Source organism: Hippocampus comes, unplaced genomic scaffold (assembly GCF_001891065.2).
Source record: "Hippocampus comes isolate QL1 unplaced genomic scaffold, H_comes_QL1_v1.1 scaffold68, whole genome shotgun sequence".
NCBI classification, from domain to species: domain Eukaryota; kingdom Metazoa; phylum Chordata; class Actinopteri; order Syngnathiformes; family Syngnathidae; genus Hippocampus; species Hippocampus comes.
Genome location: NW_017805625.1, coordinates 652,274 through 675,040, shown reverse-complemented (window position 1 = coordinate 675,040; position 22,767 = coordinate 652,274). Strand labels below are relative to the sequence as shown.

Below are 22,767 nucleotides of genomic sequence, written 5' to 3'. Positions count from 1 at the left end.
CTAACGCACAGCGAGCCGCCTCTGATTCAAATTTGCTGTCGACCGGTGTCACCATTGAGGACAAAGCGCTTACCGATACACGAACAAGTCGGCGGATAAATCCTCAAACAGCTTTTTATGTGTGTGAAAAAGATGAGCGCGTGTTGAAGAGTGTTTTGCTCATGTCAGATTCTGCTCGACTACTGGAATTTGCGACTCGATTTTAGCCCCCCGCCGCCTGATCTCAGAAGCCTCGGAAAGAGAGCAGGAGGAGCGGCAAACACGCCCGCTCCGCCTTCACGCGATCACCTTAATCATTTCGTGCTTCTTCAAGTCGGACTCGGCTCGCTCATTTTTGGGGGCTGCGTGCGGTCGCTTGAAAAGGGGACAACCCTGTCCATGTTTTTATTTTAGTGCCCCGCAGAATTATGCAAGTGTGACCTTATTCCACTTTTTCTTACGAGCTTTTACACTGTACTACAAAGAGTCTTCGTCGATATGCTCGAGGACGGTTGCGCTTTCAAATTGGGGAAACGGGTCACCCGGCTCGCCCGTCCGTCTTTTGTTCGATGGGACGCATTTGAAGCGAATTTCAGAATCTTGTCCATGTGCAGAATGCTCGCCACAGTAGAGCCGCTTCCCAACTGTGAACCGAACTCAACTTCTCGCTTGCACAGGCAATGGCTTGTTTGAGAACGAGGCTCGCCCAAAGCCGCTACCTTTTGTGTCTTCGGCCAACTTTGAAGCGGTTGAAGGCGCGTGTGGATGTCAAGAATCGGTGCAAAATCTTTTCTCGAAGTATCACAATTACTGTGGGAGATCCACAACTGCCTGTGGACCGATGTGGGTTGTTTTGGGTTTTATTATTTTATTTTTTTGCTCCCCTCCTCCCTTCTGTCTTGCATAGGAAATCAGGTATGGTACGTCTTAACTGGAGCAGACTTTTATGCACGTCAACTGTCCTCTGTGGCTGTTTTGTCCCTCGTCCCTGGATGTTGAGTTGTGGCGCATCGCACGGCCGATGTCGGGTGCGAAGCCTCATACCTTGAATCCCCCAACACCCCACCGAGTCGAAAATGGAGTCTTAAATCAGGCGGTACTCCCCAGTCTCGGTGGGATTTTTGCTTCTTTTGAGCAGTTTCAAGATGGCTTTGTGGCGTGAGATTCATGCAGATGGCTTCACACAAGGACGTATTTCAAAACATTTGACAGCACCAGTTGATATCTGGAAACCTCCACTGATGTCAGTCAAGAGTGGAAAGTGGATTTTTATTAAACACCTTTAGTTTGCCCTGCCCCCACCACTCCTATAGCTTATGTAGTTAAAGAACTACCCCTATTTGGGGGAAAAAAATATTTTGTTAACAAATTGTACATAAATGAAATGTGTATTTTTGCACAGGCTTTTTTTTTTTTTTGTACGTGCAGGAATTTTTGGGTACCATTTTGAAGAGTCATTATTTATTTAGGAAGCCAGAAGAGAAGCCGGAATTTGATTATTTAAAGTGTTTCACTGCCAAGTCTATATAATGCAATACGTGGAGATATATATAAATATATATAAATGTATAGAAGCCTCTCATGAATCATGGACTGAGGGTCCCTGAAGGGACAAAGGTGAAGTGTTTTCCCACTGTAGCATGTGTCTGTTGGACAGCGAATACCTTTATTCACTTTTCAAGGTCTCAAATCACACGTGCTTTTACAACACAAATTTTGTTGCCTCTGAATCAAACACGACTAATGTACCTGTGTGGCCCAATCAGCCTGTGACCGTCTCGTGCGCCGCAGGCTTTGTCTCAATGGACCCGCCAGTCATACACTTGACCTTAAACACGTTTCTTGGTTGTTGTTTTAGGGCTCTGAAGGGACGAATCGTTTTTTTGTTTTGTTTTGGGGATTTTTTTTTTGCATAGCCATTGCCAAACAAGTAATTTGAATCACAGCTTTTTCAAAGAAATATCCAATTAAGAAAGTGCCTGAATTTGTTTCACCCTAACTGTTTGAGGACAGTGTTGTTGGGTTATTTTAGTTACCTTACTTGAATGTTCAAAGTGTTTAAATCTGCCTATGAACCCTAAGTGTGGTTTAAAAAAAAAAATTGAGCTTGCCAGCTGCCCGATATCAAACCGTTGTAATGTGTGTGTTCAGTGAGACTGACAAAATGCTAACATTTCCATTCATCGTGCGCGGGCGTGTGTGTGTGTGTGTGTGTGTGTGTGTGTGTGTGTGTGTGTGTGTGTGTGTGTGTGTGTGTGTGTGTGTGCGTGTGTGTGTGTGTGTGTGTGTGTGGCTGCAGCCTCTGGCTGACTGGGCGTCGAACACCACAACATTCAATCTGGTCCTTTGTTTACCTTTAAACTCCACTGACATCTCAACTGAAGTTTCAAGAAGGTGGAAACATGAGGATTTTTTTTGTTTTTTTACTAGAACCATAGACTTGGAATGTGAACGCAAGAGTACAGCTAATGTCTGGGGGACGAGACCACCCTTCATACGACAAAAAGCCTGTAGAGTTTTTTTTTTTTTGGGGGCGGGTGCGCATCAAATCATTTTCAGCTAGACTTTGTGTATTGGCTGCTATGTAATTCATGAACAAAACATAGGTTAGAAGTAATATTTAAAGAAAAAAAAAGATTGTATAGTATATTTGTTTTGTAACAAGTTCTGTAAATAAAATAATTTATACTATTTATACAAATCAATGTCTCTTGCCTCTTCCCTGTAAATTCCAAAACACCCATGTCAACAGCTCAAACATTTTATTATGTACACAAACGAATTTGTCAAACAAAGTACAGGTGTAAGAAAAGCAAAGCTGAGCGATCCACCTCGCCGACCTGACAAAACGTGGCCACCATGTTTTACATGTTGATAACTCGTGACAATTTCTGGACTCTGTTGAGCAGCAGGTCACCCTTCTTGATGGTCTCCTGGTACTGCCAGTTTTTACTATCAGGTCTGGTAGAAGAATAACAAATGCAACGATTTCGTTCTTTTAGTTACGGGCCAGCAATACTGCGGTCTGATGAACGGTGACCTTACCTGTTGGTTTCCACAATCTCGTTCACTTTATCAATTTTGCAGTGGAGACGGCCAGCGGCGATGAATCGGGACAGCTCCCTTGAGGTACAAGACGAGCGGGTTAATGGAGCTGTGTTCGCTTACATACATGTTCTCAGGCCAGTACCGGGGTTCTATAAATTATGTTCCACTGTGCCAATAAAACAAACACATAAAAATTGCAGAAACAATAACATCTGGACATAAATGCAATACTTGATTGAGGTGAGAACTAGTTGGGGGAAACCTGCTGAACAGTACACAGATCACTCACTGGTCGATGAACTCCGTGCTGACGCCAAAGGCCTCGGCCATGTAGCCCAGCGTGAGTGAGCGGTACGACTCCAGCAACTGGCTGTAGGCCTGGATCCTCATCTCCCTCACGTAGTAGCGGTAGTGTGGGGCGAAGAGCCAGTCCTTCTTCATCTCCTGCTCCACGGTTGCTATGGGAAGGGGAAAGAAAGACAACGGAGGTGAGCTTCAATGACACACAGATTTTCATTATTGGCGGAAGGGCTCGGTCTAATGATGGACCGCCATGAAGCTCTCCGATCAACAGCTAATGCGACGGACAAGGTGAAACGTCCTCACCGAGAGATTGAAAGAAGACCGAGTAGCGGCACTCGTAGAGGGAAAACAAATACTGGCGAACAGCTGGCAGACTGTGCAGCACTTCCAGGATCTCTGCTCCTTTTATTACCTGAAAAACAAAACGCATTATTGTCATGCAGCCAGCACCGTAATGGACATTAGTGAGCCTTTGATGCCCTCATTAATAGAAAACGCTGCCACGGATTATTGATTTAGAAATGCGGACCGCTAAAAAAAGCTCCCTCTGCAGCTTGTTTGCGAACGCACGCGTGGGCTTTTTTTTGTACCCTTTCACGAAGGTCGGGACGCTTGAGGGCAATCATGCACACGTAGACTGTATAGGTGACAAAAGTCTTGTAGTCCATGAGCTCGTACGACGTGAAGGTGGAAACGGTGTCGAGGAAGAGCTCAGCGGCTTGCTTGAAATCCCTGATGGCAACGCAGTACAGACCCTGGTAGACCTTCAGCCGATTCCTCCTATCCCAGTCTCCCCCCTCTTCAATGAGGCTGCAGGAAAGACAGGGTGACGCATAAGGGCAGTCCGTGCCTCGCACCGTACAGTGCAAAGATAAGGCTCGATGCTTCTGACCGCCATTACCTTTTGGCCTTCTCGGAGTTGCGCGTGATGAGGTCACTGTCCATGTAGAAGAGGCCGATCCTCAACAGGTAGAAGACGATGTCTAGTCTGTGACCCAGAGCCACTGTTTTGTCATAGGTCTTTCTGAATGCTGTTAAGGCCCCCTCCTGTGGACACGCATGGCAAAAGCATATTTCTTGAAGTGGATCAGTGGAACTAAAGCAACATTTTCAATTAGAATCACAGAACGCGGATAAGATTTTCAAACTCATACGGCCTGCTACTCATTCTCTTCTCTTCACATGGGTAAGCACTGCTTTCCCAACCCATAAATCGAAAACATTTCAAGTTCTTTGAAATGTAATTTTTAATAGGTAAACAGTTCTTGTGTTAGACCTATTTCTGTTGTAGCCAAAGTCGTGAGCAGTGACCGGATACTCTGACGACAGTATATGAACAAGTTACCTTATCGCCGATCCTGATCAGATATTCAGCTTTGGCCATCATAGCATCCCTGATCTCACTCTCCCCGAGGTTCTTCTCTGCATCCTCCAGCACGTCGTCGAGGCGCTTTAACTCCTCTTCGTTTGCCTTCTTCATCTTGCTCAGCAGGTCACCGTCTAGTTGCCACTTGAGCTCCTTACATAAGGTTTCATAGTAGGGGGCCATGTCTAGAGCACAGACACAAATTATAAGAACGGTAAAAGCACTATGCACCAAAAGTCAGTGATATGAATGTTTTTAGTTCAAGTTCAGGATGAACCTTGCATAAGTGAACCTTTGTCCGTCGCTAAACTTTTTAATGCACATGTTTACACAAATATTCAAACTTATGTTTTTATGAGTATGGTTCATCAAAATCTGTCACTGCTTTGTTGGTTGGGCACAAAATATGACACGTCAATCTGATTAAATTGACAATAAAACATTTGCTATATTTATGACAACCCATGCTGAGGACGATGGGCGTTCGTTTGCGTGAATTAGCCAGCAACTCGATAGCACATCGGTTTTATGAACGAGCTCCCTCATACACATTCTTTTACGCATATTCATTTTGTGGGGCGACAATAAACGTAAAGATAAAGCAGTCATATGCTAACTCACTGTTAGCTTTGACAGCGTCCATGAGCTCCGTCTTCACTTTAGCATCTTGTCGGTGACCGTCCATTGTGAGCAAAAATTTGAGCTGTGCTATCCTCAGGTCAGGGTTCTTGGGCAGGCCCTCTTCCTCCAAATTCTCGAGCGGCATGTTTCGTCGCAAGTATAGACGCGAGGACGATCAAGAAAAGCTGAGCGAAATTGTTGGATTTGGGCTAATCAACGATGACTACGGCAAACAGCGTAGTGTTGTTTCCGCCTGAGCGTCACTCGACGAGAAAAGAAAAGAGGGGAAGTCTTTGCCATTATAACTACCATATTTATAGTTTACTGCCATCTGATGGACAAAACTAGGGACCACATCTCGGTGTAGAATGCTCTGTCTTGAGTAAATAATTTGTTTGCCTTTTTTTATACATTAGTGTTTAACAGTCTAAAGTTCACCAATTTAGTAACTTTATTGATTCGGCCCACTGTCTACCAATTGGTGGCCCCCAAACTGTTCAGGCCATTTCACACTACCGCAAAAACTGTTGTGTGTGTGTTTTGGTTGGGTAAGTAGCATGTGTATATCACGACTTGTTGCCATGCCAAAGGTACACGGACAGCCCATAACTGAGTCACTCAGAGTTCGCTGCTGCAAGTGCAATTTTTAACTTTCATTTTTGGAGTAGTTAGCATATTCTTCGTGTCATCCTCGGAAATTAATGTTTTGGGTTGGAGTAGGCCGCATTCCACCCCACACGCTGACATCCTCTTCCAGCGCCCACATTACCAAAAGAAAGAAAACTCCACCCAGGGACAATTTCTTTTTTATATTTCGGTGTTTTTGATGTTCTTGCACTATTTAGAAAACATGACGCAATACTCGAGTAGCAGATATATTTTAAATATGAATGGATGGGTTTGATGATGTGAGCATGAATATATGGTGCGAATAACAGGGAGAAAAAAACAACGGGATGAGGACAGGTAGCTCAATAAACAAGTTCTTTACTCTCCATTATTAACAAATAGTCAATGATTTAAGATACTTACAAACTCTTCTAGAAAGTTGCATCAAGACACATGTCAGTCTCTATTTATGCCTTTTCCAGTTAAAAAGTGTGAGAGGTTAATGATCAGCCCCCTTAGCTATTTAACAGGATCCCGTCAGACCGCAAGTACTGGGTGCGTGAATGTGCACGCAACTGAGGATCCCATGGAAACCGTGCTGCAGCAGCTGGTAGGTTTTCGCAGAATTGGTTTCATGGATCTACTGGAATGCATGTAACATAGTTTGTATTAGAGGAGGAAAAATAAACATTGTAACTTTTTAATGTTGCTTGTTTTGCCGCACAGCCCTGACCTCAACAGAATTGGTTTCATGGATCTACTGGAATGCATGTAATATAGTTTGTATTAGGGGAGGGGGGGGGAAATAAACATTGTAACTTTTTAATGATGCTTGTTTTGCCGCACAGCCCTGACCTCAATGACTGTCCTCGCATGTAAACTAAATGCGTAACTCAAAGGTTGCAAGTTAAAGCGGTGACTTATCCCAATCATTTTTTGCTTAGTCATTCCAAATGTCGTTATCTAGGGTTTATTTTAATCATTACATCAACAGGAAAGTAAATTACATGTGCCGGTTTAAATTAATTTATGTAAAAATAAATTTCTGTCAAAACAAGGCGGAATTTTACAATTTCAATACATTACTATATCCTACTGTCTATCTTTTACAAATAAAACTCCTTTGTACATAGCTTTGTAAAACTGAAATCGCCTGCTGTTTGTGCCTGCTTTATTCCAGGTTTTATAAATACACACCAAATAACGAATACGAGTATCGTTTAGAGATGTAACGAAAAGCGCGATATCGCGATATTAAAATTGCCATATCATCGTTGCCATGTTTCGACATGAAAAGCAATAAAATGGCCAACCTTATTTCTTCATCACACTGTTATTTTGTACAACAACAAAAAAAAAACACCAAAGTGTGCTTGACTTCATTAACTTTTATACATGAGCTTTTTGTGAGCTCTTTTTATATCGCCAAACTCCCCACATTATCATCAGAATTATCATATTGTGATGTTAATATCATGATAATATCGGATCATGACGTTTGGATATCGTTACATTCATAGTTTTCAGGTATCCATTTTCGATAGCACTTGTCTTCATTAGGCTCAAAGGTGGGGTGGAGCCTCTCACAGATGTGTTTGCGCTAGTTATACCTTTTGCAATTATGGCCTGAAAATTCACCCTTGGTTTCATTGAACCTGAACACATTTTCTCACACGTTTAGGAAATTTTAGATGAGATGATAGTATGCTGTCGAGGTAAAACCAGGATAAGTAGCAGGTGCAGGAAGTGAGCGATATTGCACCCATGTAGCAATAAAAGAAAATATGAAATGTACAAAAAAAAGGCGCTGAAGAGTCGGAGCTAGAAGATCAGGGGGCCCAGGACAGAACCCTGGGACACACCTGCAGGGGACAGTTGAAAATGACTTTCGCTGAATGAATTGAGTGTGCCGTTTTGGGGTATGAGTAGAACCAGTTTAGGACGGCGTGGGCGATGTCAATGGAGGAAAGTCGATTGAGGACGATCAAGTGCGAGATGGGCCGCACTCGAGTCCAGGAATGTTTTTTTATGACGTGCCGATCGACAGAGTAAAATGCTTTTGAGTTAAAGTGTCAGGATTAATCGTGTTATCTTTATGCTCGATCCTTTTAGGCGCGTGGGAATGCTCTTTTTCTCATCTTAATTTTGGGAATCGGAGGAAGCTTTCAGTCAGGATACCACATCACCTCCCTGAGTTCTCCCTCTCCGGTGAGACACGTCACGCGTGCAAGTTATTGCACGAGACGCTTCCTACGGTTTTCAGGTGTCATCCAATCAAGTCTCACACGTCACCGCGTGCCGGATCCAATTTTGGTTCAACGTGTGCATCTTTTGGTTCCTTTTCCGCGCAGTTCATCCAGCACTTCATCAACAGCACCTGGTATGAGAGATACGCGGCGCCGCCGCCACGACACACCGTCACCATCATTTGGTCCCTCATCGTGTCCATGTACGCCGTGGGGGGCCTCTTTGGTGCGGTCAGTGTCAAGTGCTTCTTGAGCCTGCTGGGAAGGTGAGTGCTCTCAGGCGACAGCTTTTCGAGCAGGTCCTCTCGAATCCCAACGCCGAAGGAGACGTGTTTGTCACCTCCGCCAGAAAAAAAGCGGTCATCTGTAACAGCTTCATCGCCATCGCTGCGGCCACGATCATGCTGACAAGTAAATGGGCCAAGTCGTACGAAATGATCATCGTGGCGAGAGTACTGTTTGGCTACTCGGCAGGTAAACACGATTGGCAGCCGCTTGATACCTCTCGAAAAAAAAGATGAGATCAAAAAGATGCATTTGATCAGGACTGCCATGTTTGTGGAGAGCGTTGCAACAGGGCACGTTATCTGTTGCAGTCTGCAACTTTTTGTTCGGGTTGCTACTAAATTCTCACAAGAACATGTTAGCACAATTGTTGTTAATTCATGATTGAGTAAGAATATAAGTAAGAATATTCTCCTGGCTTGCAGCTCTGGGAATGAGCACCCATCTGATGTACCTGAGCGAGATGTCACCCAGAAAGCTAAGAGGCACTGTCACCATGTCCTCAGCGACCTTTGCTTCCATTGGCAAATTGTCTGCTCAGTTTTTTGGCCTCAGGTATGATTTTTTTCCCCATTCAATTATAGTTTTGTATCACAAATAAATCATAATCCAATTATTATTTTTTTTAAACTAGAACACATTTAGTTCAAGTTGCCAAAATTTTTTTCTCTTTCCACGTTGTGAACATGATGTGATGATGAGAACAAAATCAAATCGGCGTTAAAAACGGGCACATCTTCATTTGGACTGATCTAGTCGAGCGTGTTCTCTTTCTCACAGCGAGATCCTGGGCCGCCAAGAGCTGTGGAACGTGGTCCTTTGTGCGCCCGCGTGTCTCTCGGTGGTCCAAGTGATGGTGCTGCCTTATCTTCCCGAAGCGCCCAGATATCTGTTCATCGAGAAACGAGATGACAAAGCCTGCCAAAAGGGTGAGTGAGTCTTCTTTTAACCATCACGTCCACCGCACCGCAACATCGACCGCAAATGAACTGTGTTGGTTTGAATCAAGGACAGGAGGGCATGAACATATTCTACTGTTTAAAATAAAATCCTTTAAAAAATATATATACACCAAGCTGATCGAGATGCATCGTTTTCCTCTCAGTCTGTCTAATCGCTGCCTTCCAGCTCTGCAGAGTCTCTGGGGCCAAGGCGACTTCAAGCAGGAAATGGAGGAAATGTTGACAGAGCAGGCAACTATGGAAGCGGCCCCAACAAAAAGTCCGCTGCTCCTCCTTCGGGACCAAACAGTCCGATGGCAGCTCATCACCATGTCCACCATTTACTGCTGCAACCAGTTATCAGGCATGTCCATGGTGAGGATGTTGTCACGCCGTACAAAAAGATTCCAAACCTGACAATATGACTGTCTCCTTTCCTCCCAGATCAGCACTTTTGCTTTTGACATCTTTCAGCGAGCGGGGATCCCGGCAGATCGCATCCGCTACATCACGATAGGGCTCGGCATAAGTGAAATCATCACCTCCATATCTTGTGTGAGTAGCTTCACTTGCTCGCGTGAAGACGACCTCTGTTTCTTTTTGGCCGAGATGTTGTGATTCGATTGACCTTTGACCCTGATCCGGTTGCCAGCCAATCGCAGGGCACACAGAGACGAACAACCATTCACGCTCACACTCACGCCTGGGGACAATTTAGCGTGTTCCATTAACCTGCCGTGCATGTTTTTGGAATGTGGGAGGAAACCGAAGTACCCGGAGAAAACCCACGCAGGCACGCGGAGGACATGAAAACTCCACACAGGAAGGCCGGAGCCGGAAATTGAACGTCGCACCTCTGCACTGTGAGGCGGACATGCTAACCAGTTGCTATGCCGCCGCCGTAGATGTAATATGTAGCATTGTACTGCATCACACTGAGATAGGGTTCGGATACTTCAAGGCTTCGGGACTGCGACAGCTCCAAATTTGAAACAATTGCATAGATTGGCTCAGCTGTAAATTGCTTGTATTAAAACCCAACTGGGATGTGTGCTACGTTCTTTCCCTTCAGGGTTTGTTGATTGAGCGCGCGGGGAGGAGGCCACTGTTCTGGGCCGGCTATGGCGTCATGTCTGCGTGCTGGCTTTCGGTTACGGTGGTGCTCAACCTGAAGGTAAAAAAAAAGTGAGGCCTCTGATGCTGTACATTCAAGGTTAATTCAAGTTCAAAACAGACATGAATAAAAAAGCCGATCTCAAATGCAATCCTGATAACGTCATATTCGTTTCATCTTGAAGGGTTCTGTCTCATGGGCTCCATACCTTACTGCTGTTTTGATCATCCTCTTCATCGTCTTCTTCTGCGGAGGCCCTGGTAACAGCGCACCTTTCAAAAAAAAAAAATAAATCCAGCTTCTGCCGTTTCTGTGCTTCACGGAGGGATTTTTGTGCTTACTTGCGAGGGGGAGCAGCGGGCACTCTCAACAGCGAGATCTTCATTCAGTCCAATCGGGTGTCTGCGTTTGTCCTCTTCGGGGTTCAGCGTTGGTTCGTATTAGCCGTGCTGGGCTTGGCCTTTCCCATACTGATTGTAAGCACGCGCGGAAGCGATTGCACAATTTGCACTGGCAGCACAGACAAAATAATGTGATTTTTTTTTCCAGGATGCGTTGGACTCGTACTGCTTTGTGATTTTTGCCTGCATGAGCCTGCTGGGTTGCGTTTATGTCTTCTTCTTCCTGCCCGAGACAAAAGGGAAGACGCTGCTGGAGATCTCGGACCAGTTTAAAGCCATCACCGTCTGCGGGAAGTCTTTTCCCAAAGAGAGACGGCTGGAGACTAAGTTGTAGGATGCACTGCTACTGCTGCGGCAGTGTGAACGTACTGTGGATGAACAGTGGGGCCACACTGTGTGACTGTGTGGAATGTCGTGCGAGTGTATTAGCTAATAAAGGAAAACACGCAACAGTGAAGCGCGGTGACTAAACTGTCTTGTATAAAGTCCCTAAAAGTGATACTTCAGTAAAAGTAAACAGAAAATAACTCAAACTGTATTTATAGAGAACTTTAAAACAAACACGGCTGTATACAAGGTATTTGTTACAGCTGCAGCGGTTGTTAAAATGCGATATAAATAAAACTGTATTGTATTGTATTGTATTCTCTTTGGTGTAGCTCCATCTGGTGGATGCATAATGTAACCGCAATCACTTTTGTAGCTTCTATTCTATGCACCTTATAATGCGGTGCGCCCTATACAGGAAAACAGTTTTAAAATAGGCCATGCATTGAAGGTGCGCCTTATAATCCAAAGCGCCTTATAGTGCGGAAAATACGGTAATTTAGTTTGAAACTCTAATTCTAAACACTAACACAAGTTTGAAACCCTACTTGTTACGCAACTGCAAGACATTCATTGGACAAAAAACATACTCCATGCATTATGAGTGATATAAAATATAATAATCAACCACATCAACCCTTGTGAAAATCTTTTTAATCTTTTTCAGATTCAAATTCAAGGAAATGGTAACAGGGTTGTAAATGATTGGATGAGATGGGAGGTGATGTAGACGTGAAGGTGGGCTGGCCAGCAAGATCGAGGTCAAAATAATTAGCGGGGCTGCAGTACGGGACACCCCCCCCCCCCGTACCATTTGCGCCTACAGCTGAAACATTTAGTTAATCTCATTAACTAGATATTTTTCCTACTCAGTGAAAAAAAATTCTATCAAAGTGTGGACCTTTATTCAAGGTCATGTGGTGAGTGGTGAGTATTAGCCAGCCACCAGTGGATGCTACTCTAGTTTGGTTATTGGGTGCAGATGTTCTTTTTCCCATGTGAGCAGGTTAGGTCACTCCTGAGTGAGGCCACATGCCCACCCCACTCTGGCCTGCTGGGGGCCAGCAAACGGCGGCCGTGACTTGTTGCCGGCCACGAGTGCGGATGCAGGCCCGCTGTCCTTAGGGACACCCCCTTCCCTGGAGTAAGGTTTGCACGGTCGAGCAGCAGGAGGAGGTTCGGGGGGCCAGTCGAGAGGCGAGTGCGTGGGGATGTAGTGGAGATGTTGGCAGCGTGGTGGCAGTCCTTCTCGGCAGATGGCCGAGCCTTGAGACTGGGGCGCGGAGGGGCTCATACAAAGCAGGTCTGAGACGTTGTAGCCCATGAGTCGGGAAGGCGAGAGAGGGTCCCCCTGCTCAGCCTGGCTGGCTGCTGACTCGGGGATGTCACTTGAGTTACTTTGGCTTAGGGTGAAGACCCCCACGCTGCTGCTATTACTGCTGCTGCTGCTGCTGCTGTCTGATAGGGTGAAGTTAGTGCCATCCGGGATGGACGCTGGACTGGTGGGCAAAGCAAGGGAACACTGCAGGCGAGACTGAAATAATCAGTACAGTATTAGTGTTTTCATGGAAAAGGGGGCGGGGCACTTAAAAATGTCCCGCTTGGAGAGAGGAACTGAAGATGAGAAGTTCAGCGGTTAGGAAAACTCTTGGCATCACAATCGACACCATTTTACTTATTTTTAAATCCGTCAGCTTGTTTACGGGGTCTTTCAATGCCTTGCTCGTGAAGGCATCCCGGAGAGGAGGATGAGGATGAGGAGGGTAAGTGTAGGAGGAAAAGGTGGGGGAGGAGAGTACCTTTAGGGAGCGTATAGGGAGGGCAGGAGGGAGGTCACCGAGTTGGTGGTGGAAAGCGGCAAAGTGCATCGACAGGTGTCGGCCTATAGGGGGCGACAACAGAAGGTCATGAGGAAGGCTAACTAGGATGCTAATGATGAGAAAAAAAACGAGGCGGGGGTGGGGAGGGGCGGGCATGGGGGTGTAGGTGTCTTCCTTTGTAATCTGGGATTTGCTGCAACGATTTCGGCATCTTGATAGAGCCGCTAAACGAAAAGCCGAAAGGAATAAGATGAAAGGTGACGCTTGCATGCGGCCATACCATGCGCTGGCGCATTCCGCGGAGGAACGGGAGGTGCCGCGCCGCCGCCGACGTGAGCGGACAGAACGGGTACGGCTTCTCTGCTCGCGCTGTCCAAACTCCAACTGCTGGGCACGGCCACAACTGCCAAAGCAAGTCAAGTTCTTGATTATTTGGTGACCTTGAATTGGGCACGCAATCCTGGTCGCAGCGACTTAGCGACCTTTGTCGGAGAAGGACAGGTTGGGGTCGCTGCAGGGTTTACAAGCTGGACTGATCAGCGGGTGAAGAAACAGTCTCTGGAAGAAGAAAGAGTGGCAAGTTTGGACGGTAACAATTTGACTGAAAGCCAAAGCAGGTTTTCATACACTGAAAAAAAAATGGCTCAATTCAACACACCATTTTTTTTTGTGTTGTGTGCACTTTTTCTGACTTAAGCACAGGGATGACACAGTTTGCGCCCCCTTTGCCAATAGTGAGGATTGATTGTATTGTGTTCTCCAACTGTACTGTGTAAGGTGTAAGGACAAGTGCTGACCTGTCCATCTTCGCCAAAGTTTTGGTACATGACGCTGTTGGGGCGCTCTCGCTGCAGTGGCAACAGCATCAGAGTTTCTCTATTCCTGCTCTTTTCTGCCATAGAAGACGACAAGGAGTTGAGCGAGATGGCGAGTCGCTTTTTGGGCGTGTCCGGTCTCTTTACCTTTGTGCGTTGACAGAGCCAAGCTGATGAAGTGAGAGGGTGCCGAGTGGGTGGAGCTCAGGCTGGAGGAGGAGTGGTTTGCCTGCAGTCAAATATTTGAAATGTGCCCAGAAGTCAACATTCGGGTGTTTGCGATGATCTGCTTGAATCTATATTTTCATCTATCATCTATTAGATGGGTTTCAATGTTGGCAAACATTGCCTCCAAGATGCGCGCGCATCTTAATGACGTCACTGCTGTTTACAAAGACGAGCATTCTTAATTGCCTCCTCAGTCCTGAGCGCATGTGGAAACCAGTGTGGTGGTTGCTGTTGCAGTTTCCGAACAAAGCAGCAGAGGTCGCTGTGGCATGCTGAGGTTGGATTAGACTTTTGCGGGAGGCTTGTTTTCGTAGCAGTGAACGTCATTTCGAGGCAAGGGTGGAGAAAAAGATTTCCTATTACGCAACAGGGGGGATTTTCGTTGTGGGGGGGGGGGGGAACCAGAAAAGAGGGAATGGCTTCATGCATTAAGATTTTTTCACACTCGGGGGTATTTTCGCACATGTAGGTTTCGTTGTAGAGGAGTTTCACTGTATGACGACCACACAAGCGTGTGTTTTCTGCCTCCAAGATGCGCACGCAGCCAGACTTAATGTATGCATACGTCACATGAAACTGATCTATTGGAATGAAAAAGCATGCAATTCCATTTTGGTGACTTGAGAAGTTGGGGTTAAGAAGGGCACTCGTCACAAGCGTTTTGCATTTCAACTCTTCAGTTATTCATTGTAAACGTGTCCACTATATTAGGTATAAAATTATGAAGGGTTTCATTTCATACATCTGACATTTGAACAATTTGTGGACCGGACCTTTTGATATTGCTTCTCAGCCCTTTCCTTTTCTAACCTGAATGCCGTAGAAGTCTTCACCGTCGGCCAAGATGAGCATATTGCCAACGTTTCCCGTCTCGCTGGAGATGCGAAGAGAGGAGGAGCGAAGTCGGGCAAAGTGGGAAGAAGACAAAGGCCCAGACGATTTCAACGGCAGCAGGAAGGAAGAGACAAAAGAAAAGGAGCAAGCAAGAAACTAAGCGATGATGACAGCAGGCCTGATTGGTCTGCACCAAAAGAAACGAGACGCATGCGGACAAGATGAGGGCTCGGTTGGATGATAATCAAGCAATCTCGAGATGAGAATCTTGTGAATGTTGGCTGGGACGAAAGACTCGTACCTGTGTCGGTGCACGTTGAAGCCGTCGGGTCCTGCAATCCCTCTGGCGGAGTCCGCTTGGTCGGAAGCCTGCGACGCAGTCATCGCATCATACAAATGGCAGATTTAGCGGCAGACGCGGACATCTTCTCTTTTGACGAGCGTCACATATGCATGTTCCTTGTCAGCGCGTCTCGGTTTGTAGCAGGAGCAGGCGCGTGCTCAAAACATCTGGGTCATTACTTCAGGCCCGTTCAACAAGGTCGCGATTATTGCTTGTCCAGTTTTTCCGCCGTCCTCACGAAGAGCAAGCGGATGAACACTCGCAACAAAATGGCCGAGTCAAACATGTCACGAGGAAACCCGAGATGACGATGACGTTGACTTTGAAGATTTTGCCATCAGAGGTCCTTACATGGCAGAGGCTGCTCTTCATCACCTGGAACTGATCCACCAGCTTCTTGTGCAGCGGCCGCATTTCGGGATGCACCAGCTTGTCGTGCACAGCCAGGCCGGCTCCCAGGACGTGAACCTGAAACAAAGGCCTTTGGCTTCAGCTTTCCGTTGACTGACACCTCATTGCACGAAAAAATTGCACTCGTGGCCCTTTCACGTCTCACCTGCTCCTGCATCAAATGTTTCAGCTGTGTGATCTTGTCGCCGTCCTGCGGGTGGCTGCTGATGTAATCCTTGTCAAAAAAAGCCTGGCAGCCACAAACAACACAACCGACGGCGTCTTTGTGAGAGGGAAAAAAAAAAACGTCGCCGCAGACAATGGCGGTCACTTGACAAATGGCCGCGCCCACCTCCTGGTATCTGGCGATGCCGCCATTGACGGCGGCGTCCACCACTCCGTTGAGCGTCATGCTGAGAAGGTTGACGTTGTTGCTGTGCGGCTGCTTGAGCTGATAGCGGCTGATCAGCGTGCGCAGCTCCTGGTTCTTGTTCTCCACCACGCTGACGGCGTTTTCCAGCGGACTCACCTCCACCTGAAAAGAGATCAGGATGTCATTTCCGTCAAAGTGTTCAATATCCACGCCAGACTCGGCTCTGACGGGGATGCTCTACTCAGGAGGTGCTGAAGCCACTTTCCAGTCAGGTTTTAGAATTAGCCTGAAGTCCCGCAGCCATTCATATGAATGTGTGTGTGTGTCAACATTTGTTCATTCATTCATTCATTCTCTCACCAGCTCTCTCTTCTCCACCTCAAACCAGCGTGAAATTCCAGGCAAAGAATGGGCAAGGATCAGAGTGGTCCTCTCGATCCAAAGACTCTGCAAACACAACAAAGTGGCTGACATCATCAAAAGGAGCCCAAAGGCTGACTTGTGGACTTTATGAGTATGATTTCACGTGGTAAAGCAACATTACACTAAAAATTAATTTTCCTTCATTCAATTAGGTGGTGTGTAGAAACATTAAACCTCTGCCCGCACATTTCAAAGCATTGATGGAAAAATGGCACAGCAGTGTAAATTCGGATACATATTTGGGTGTTCTCATTTTTGTGTCTAGTCTTTGTATTTGCCAAAATAATCCCCCAAGTTAATTTCAATGATTGCATGACAGATTCTTGTGCATTTACATGAAGTGCATAGTTATTTTTTTAAATATGTAGTTAAATAAATAACTTCTGGAAGAGCATCAGGGTCTAAGAACATGGCAATCATGTGAAAACGGAAGACAAATTCCAGATGCCAACATTTTTTTCCGAGGTGTGGGGGTGGCCACAGAGTGACAAGGGGTGGCTTTGGCCATCCCCGGCCACCATGTAGCTCCGCCCCTGCCTGACATAGGTAGGAGTGCTATCGAAATGACGGCAATCCTCGAACGACGTCAAACTGTTTTTATTTTTATTTTTTGTGTCGCAAAACATACCAGTAAATAAGTCCAAAATGAACAATGTCGTGTACAGCACGTCGTACCTCACGGGGATTACGGCAATTGTTCCAAAATGTCCAATATGGCGGCATACAGGGCATGTCCTAATTTTTTGGGGAATCAGATGCCATTGATAGTTGCACTATTCATGTTTGCGCAGGGGATGTAATACAATGAAGGAAAATGAATTTTCCGTGGCGTGTTGGCTTTCAGACGACGATGACGCGTCAACGTGCACTTTGTGGAAGTGCAAGCAACTTAAATGACCTTGAACTCATTATCTCGGTCTTTGGGTCCTTTATGAAAAGGTCGGTCGTGACGGAAACGCCGAACGTTGTTGACCCGGTAAAAACTTTTGATGCGGTCGGGGACTCGGTCCAACTGAAGGACATCGACAGCTTCGGGAACCGGCGTGACGGCGTAAATCTGGAGGTCTGGGCGCCGCCGGTCAAAGAAACTGCCTAGAGTGAGTCACGCGTGCACACGCACATACAGGCAATCACAAAAAAAAACAAACAAAAGCAGGATACACTGGGCGTCAGACTGCAGAATGGCTTCGTCGGGTTGGTTCGGGTGCTGCATGGCGATGGCTTGCGGGAACTCTCCCAGCATCCGTTGCTGAAAGGCCTCAAGTCTTTCGTAGTCATGACCGCGACACACAAACTCCTTATTCTAGTGGAGACACAGTCCAAAGACTTCAGATTTGCGCACCTTGGACAACTTCTCAATGAGCGTCAGGCCCAGACTGCAGGCGACATCCTAATGCCGTATCTTGTTCCAGAAGCTTATCTTCTTGAGCGGCTAAGATTTTCATCCGATAGCAAAAACAAACAAAAAAAAAAGGTTCAACTGACCCTGAGGAAGAAGGGGAATTTCCTGCCGTAGAATCCCACCCGGAAGAATTTGGGTTCCAGACGTTGTTGCTCCATGATGTAGTCAAAATAGGCGGCCTCCAATTTCTGCAAACACACAAAAAAAAGACGAAAACAGAAGAGGAGAGTTTTTCTTTGACCTCAGCACGATTTTGCAGTTAGCGAAGTGGTGAACCGCGCATCTCGCGCCTTTTTCGTGCTCACCTTAACCCAGCTGAGGCTCTGATAGTCGTACAAGGATTCATACTGGAAGGCCAGCTCCCTGCACAGAGGAACCCCAAACTCCCAACACTGCACTCACACAAACGTGCGCGCACACAAACACGCACGCCCACAACGCCAACAACGTTAGCCGCGGCTTTTACTGACCTCAGAGGTCACTTGGGCGACTCCTGCCGCGTCGACTTCCACTTTTGCGCGGATTCACCCAAAAGAGCGGATGAGCTTTACCTTCCCTTTGCCGAAGTAGTGGACCAACTTGCGGCCGAGCGCCTCCTTGCGCTGCCACTCGGACTGAGCGGGATAATGCAGAAGTTCTTTCGTTGGCCGCTCATCCCACTGCAGCAACTCCCAGTACAACAAGAGCGTGAACGCCGCCTCTGTGGATCCACATCGCAAACACGCACATATGCAGTCGCCATCGCGCGCGAGTGTGTGTCGGATTTACATCTCCTCCTTGTTGAGCGCCGATTTGTAGAAGTTCTGAGCACCGACAGTGTGTTAGCGACGGATCCGTCGCCCTCCGTTCGGCCAGTCACCGTTTGCGCCGCCGCCGAATCTTACCAGGAGGTTGACGGTGCAGCCCATCTTCTTGTTCTCCGTTTCATCTCCTCTCATGCAATCCCTGAAGACAGGACGGACAAAGCTCATCACTTTTTCTATTCCTCGCACGCGGTTGATCATGACCGATATCCATCGGAAAATGTGAGCGTGTGCGTCACCTGTAGTCCAGTAGACGTTCCATCAGTCGCGTGACCGAAGTAACGAAAGAGATCCCCGTCTCTCTCCACGTTTCCTGCTCGATCTTCTCCAACAGACTTGAAGAAGACCAAAAAAGAAAAAAAAAAGCAACTGATGAATTTGCTTCTCCTCTTTGGCTCAGTGAAGACTTTTCATATGCAACACACACATCACACATAAACACAATTCATCAATCTCGACTCTGAGTGTCTCTCCTCCCTCATTCGAGCTGTCCCTTTAAAACGGAATCGAAATGACGTCTTCACTATATTGCTGTTTTTTTGTCTTTGAATTTGCTTCTCCTCTTTGGCTCAGTGAAGACTTATGCAACATATGCAACACACACATCACACAAACACAATTCATCAATATAGACTGAGTGTCTCTCCTCCCCCACTCGAGCTGTCCCAGTAAAACTGAATCAAAATGACATCTTCATGATATTGCTGTTTTTTTTGTTTTCTTTTTCTGTCAATGCGTTTGAATTCTTCTGTTGATCAATGCAATTCAAGTGGGGAGAAGAGACGGAGAAATGAAGAGATGTTAGTGGAGATGTTAGTTCATGCATACCTGGGGTACGGCCCAAAGAGCTGAGTTCTAATCCCCGTCGCACAAAGCAAATGCACAACAGCAGCGGTAGTGCACAAAAAAGGAAGGTTAAAAAAAAGAAAATGAGTTGAAAGAAACACAACTTAGGCCTCTAATGACACCAAACTTTCGGTTTACAGCAAACTGAAGAGTTCCCGGTAGTTGTCGTCGCCTTTTCCTTCCGAGACCAAACTGTCCAGCTTGTCGATCAGCTCGGCCTCCACCTAGACCACGACGACAAAACCCGCAAATCAAGTCCCAGGGTTAAACACGCAAACAACACGTGTGGATAAATACAGTATGTGCCTTGTTGCTATGGAAACAATGTGACACTGCCTCGCCGCTAAGGACACGTGTGAAGGCGGAAAGTCTGAAGTCTAAAGCCAACCTGTTTGAAGTTTCCATTCTTACGCTGCTCCCAGTCCATCATGTCGTGGAAGATTGGGATCATGATGTTTCGGACTTCCGCCTGAGGCACCAACGTGACGCCCAAGAACGGGCCGATCATCCCGGGGATGAAATGTCTTTTGTTTTCGCCTGGGGCACATTGGAGGAGCTTTTGCAACAGGTGTCAACCGAAGCTTCGAGCAACGCTCGGGCGGCGGTTTCTTACCAAGGTTCTGCCACATGCTGAAGAGTTCGTACGTCATGGTCACCCTCATGTCTCCGTACCTGCGGTGACATTTCACGTCAGCGTTTCAGATTGGAGGCCAGATTGATGCTCGCCCGCACTCAAGAAGAAACGTCGAATGATATCATGTCGCTGCCTGCTTTCACCGTGACCACCCGGAAATAGTTTTGCCAACACCCGAAATGGGACGCCGGTTAATTACACAGCACATAGGGAGACAGACGATGAATTCCTTTCACATCGTCACCTTCCTTTTGTTCCTTTCTCAAATATAATTCTTCATTTGACGAGAAAATGTTTTTATTCATTTTTTTAAAAAATATTTTTGTGGCTCAAAATATGCATCACATCTGCTGACGTGCGACGACCGGCGCCAAAAATGTACTAAGCTTTTCACCTATTGGGAGGTTAAACCATGGAGAGAGTTTGGGGTGGGAACATGCTCCCCCGCCCCCCATACTAGAATAAAGTGTAATACTACAGTAAGTGGCAGTGGCGTTCTTAAATGCAACATGCATACTTGTATATATTTTTTATACATACAGGGAAAAAAAATGTATGATGACAGACTGAGGACGCGGCCGCGTGGCTTAGAAATGATGAGGACTTCATTTCGTGGGCGCAGCTCCAAGCAAAAGTGAACTTTGACATGCTGAATTTGGCTCACGGAAGCGTCTTGCACAAACGGGTCCTTACTTGTCAAAGATCTTCTTCCTTTTGGATGGACTCATGTTTTCCAGCTGCAAACTGGGCTGGTTGATGTATAAAACTGCCAGACTGAAGTAGGAGCTCCATACCTGCGCTCACAAAGTCGAAAATCCTCAGAAGAGTAACGCGGCGTGCGCCGAATAAATAGGAATCGGGAATTGATCACATGGCGGTGTGGCTGAACGACGCCGGCGCGGTTACCTTGAAGTCAAAGTCAGCTCCGACAAAGTTCTTGAGCTGAAAGGGTGCGAGGCGCTGCGCCGTGCTCAGGATGATGCTGAAGAGCACAAAACGGCAAAGTCAGTCACGTGACGGACGTCCTTGGCCTCCTTGCTGCTCTCCGTCGCGCCGCCTTACTGGCTGGTCAGGAGCCTCATCACGTTCCAGTCGCGCGGGAAAATGCTCAGCTTCATCAGGTTTCGGAACACGCACCAAATCTTCATCATGAACTCCTGAGGAGACAAACGCGCCACGTCCGTCCTCAGTCATCCAAGGCAGGCTGTTTGTTTTGCCGTCATTTAATTTTGCTGCTTTTTCGGGATCAACAAAGCGAAATTATTCAGCGCTTTTCATCGATAAAAAGGCAAGTCAATCAAGTCAATATTTGGTTGATCTTTTGAGAAGGTTGTTTGTGCCTCACAACGACAAGCGCTGTTCTTTTCTCTGGGCACCTTTATATCATCGCTGATACTTCTTGTGAAGTCTTCACAAGCCAACGTTTGAACCTTGGACGTACCTTGAGTACGTCTTTGCTCTGAAAGTTCTCCATCAGGTGTTGGAAGTGGATGTCAGTCATGTGACGGAGGAGGGACAGAAGGCAGGAGACAAACTCTCCCTGGCAAAAAGGAATTAGAGCCACGCTCGGGTCAGCCGACGGCAGTGCGGCGGCGAGCGTTTGGTGAAAGAGGAGGCGGCATCGACGGGACAGGAAACCATGCAGGAAACTTTGGCTTTCATCACATCGCAAAGAGCAACTTTCCAATTCAACTCAATGACTAACGTTACTGTTTACAGTCATCATCGCAGAGTGCAAACGCAATTTTCATGAAAGCCGAAAAGAAGTGGATGACAAACACAAGATGGGCGGGGTGGGGGTGGGGCTGGGGGGTTCATTGGACGGGGCAAAATGTGCCAACTTCTCATATGAATTTGATGAGAACAACAACGATAATAATGCCTTGGATTTGAATCAAAGGACCTAAAAATGCTGAACTGACAAGAAGATTTCCTTAATCCGCTACTTGTATTGCCAGGAGGAAAAGTTACTGCGGATGCGTTTGACAGCCGCCCGCGGAGTCACATTTTGCCCCCGCCCGCTGATGGCAGCTCGTGAGAAAACTTTTGGATTGTTAGTTACTAACAGAGGTCTCGGCGGTGCACTGTGGACAGCGATGACCTCTTACCGCCTCCTGTGATTGGCTGTTGCTCATGATTGACAGCAAGGTCTGCAGCAGGACATCCAACAGAGACTCCACCATCATTTCCACCTCTTCGTGCACCGACGCATCCTGGGAAAAGACGAGAGGAAGCGGAGGAGGGAAAAAAACAAAACAAAACATGATGCTACTTCATCTTTTCATTCTTCTCTGAACAGTGGCACACTGATTTTTTTTTAATTGACACACATCATGTGATGTGGTCTAACTTGTAAACATTTCATTGTCTCAGAATGTCAGAGTTAACTAGAGTTAAAAAAATACTCTTTTTTTGTGTGCATGTCGTGTGTGTGTGTGTGTGCGTGTGTGTGCGTGCACGTGTTACCAACGAGCTGGTCTTGATGATTGAGAAAAGAGAAGTGAGGATCCCAGAACACATGAGCAGTTCTTTCTGATGCCTGAGATGGAGATGAATGTGATGAAGAAGCACGGGCAGTAGAATCCGTCGAGACTCTGACCAACCAGGCAAACAGCC

At 46.6% G+C, this 22,767-nt stretch overlaps 3 protein-coding genes across 5 annotated transcripts in view; 1 reads left to right on the top strand and 2 right to left on the bottom strand.

Moving 5' to 3' along the window:
- Positions 1–2,724: 2,724 nt before the first annotated feature.
- psmd6 (proteasome 26S subunit, non-ATPase 6) lies at positions 2,725–5,581 on the bottom strand. The gene is made up of 8 exons (XM_019881358.1): positions 5,318–5,581; positions 4,676–4,881; positions 4,232–4,377; positions 3,921–4,140; positions 3,634–3,742; positions 3,317–3,485; positions 3,025–3,102; positions 2,725–2,940 (listed from the first exon to the last, which is right to left on the bottom strand). The coding sequence occupies exons 1-8, from the start codon at positions 5,460–5,462 to the stop codon at positions 2,844–2,846; spliced, it is 1,170 nt and encodes a 389-aa protein (XP_019736917.1). The 5' UTR covers positions 5,463–5,581; the 3' UTR covers positions 2,725–2,843.
- Positions 5,582–5,761: 180 nt separating this feature from the next.
- Positions 5,762–11,370, top strand: slc2a9l1 (solute carrier family 2 member 9, like 1). Of its 3 annotated transcripts, none has more exons than XM_019881357.1 (12): positions 5,762–6,536; positions 8,039–8,134; positions 8,278–8,438; positions 8,522–8,646; positions 8,883–9,012; positions 9,238–9,386; positions 9,586–9,773; positions 9,843–9,953; positions 10,471–10,572; positions 10,697–10,772; positions 10,861–10,945; positions 11,062–11,199. In XM_019881357.1, exons 1-12 carry the CDS (start codon positions 6,396–6,398, stop codon positions 11,087–11,089), a joined length of 1,392 nt encoding a protein of 463 aa, XP_019736916.1. In that variant the 5' UTR covers positions 5,762–6,395; the 3' UTR covers positions 11,090–11,199. The 3 variants fall into 3 exon arrangements, with proteins under 3 accessions (XP_019736916.1, XP_019736915.1, XP_019736914.1); XM_019881356.1 differs by having other exon boundaries at positions 5,764–6,536; positions 9,873–9,953; positions 10,861–10,988; positions 11,062–11,370; XM_019881355.1 differs by having other exon boundaries at positions 5,769–6,536; positions 10,861–10,988; positions 11,062–11,370.
- A 504-nt stretch (positions 11,371–11,874) lies between these two features.
- Positions 11,875–22,767, bottom strand: part of LOC109522638 (dedicator of cytokinesis protein 3-like) — a 22,560-nt gene continuing 11,667 nt past the window's right edge. Inside the window, 29 exon segments of the mRNA XM_019881373.1 lie at positions 11,875–12,774; positions 13,040–13,122; positions 13,341–13,463; positions 13,543–13,618; positions 13,858–13,952; positions 14,023–14,104; positions 14,914–14,977; positions 15,239–15,317; positions 15,631–15,748; positions 15,837–15,920; positions 16,023–16,205; positions 16,404–16,490; positions 17,365–17,531; positions 17,628–17,769; positions 17,952–18,056; positions 18,174–18,260; positions 18,420–18,671; positions 18,753–18,813; positions 18,911–19,006; positions 19,500–19,526; positions 19,656–19,741; positions 19,906–20,054; positions 20,131–20,189; positions 20,845–20,945; positions 21,058–21,133; positions 21,214–21,308; positions 21,593–21,691; positions 22,218–22,364; positions 22,618–22,745. Of these exon segments, the coding sequence (XP_019736932.1) occupies positions 12,253–12,774; positions 13,040–13,122; positions 13,341–13,463; positions 13,543–13,618; positions 13,858–13,952; positions 14,023–14,104; positions 14,914–14,977; positions 15,239–15,317; positions 15,631–15,748; positions 15,837–15,920; positions 16,023–16,205; positions 16,404–16,490; positions 17,365–17,531; positions 17,628–17,769; positions 17,952–18,056; positions 18,174–18,260; positions 18,420–18,671; positions 18,753–18,813; positions 18,911–19,006; positions 19,500–19,526; positions 19,656–19,741; positions 19,906–20,054; positions 20,131–20,189; positions 20,845–20,945; positions 21,058–21,133; positions 21,214–21,308; positions 21,593–21,691; positions 22,218–22,364; positions 22,618–22,745 (3,473 nt within the window). The 3' untranslated portion in view covers positions 11,875–12,252.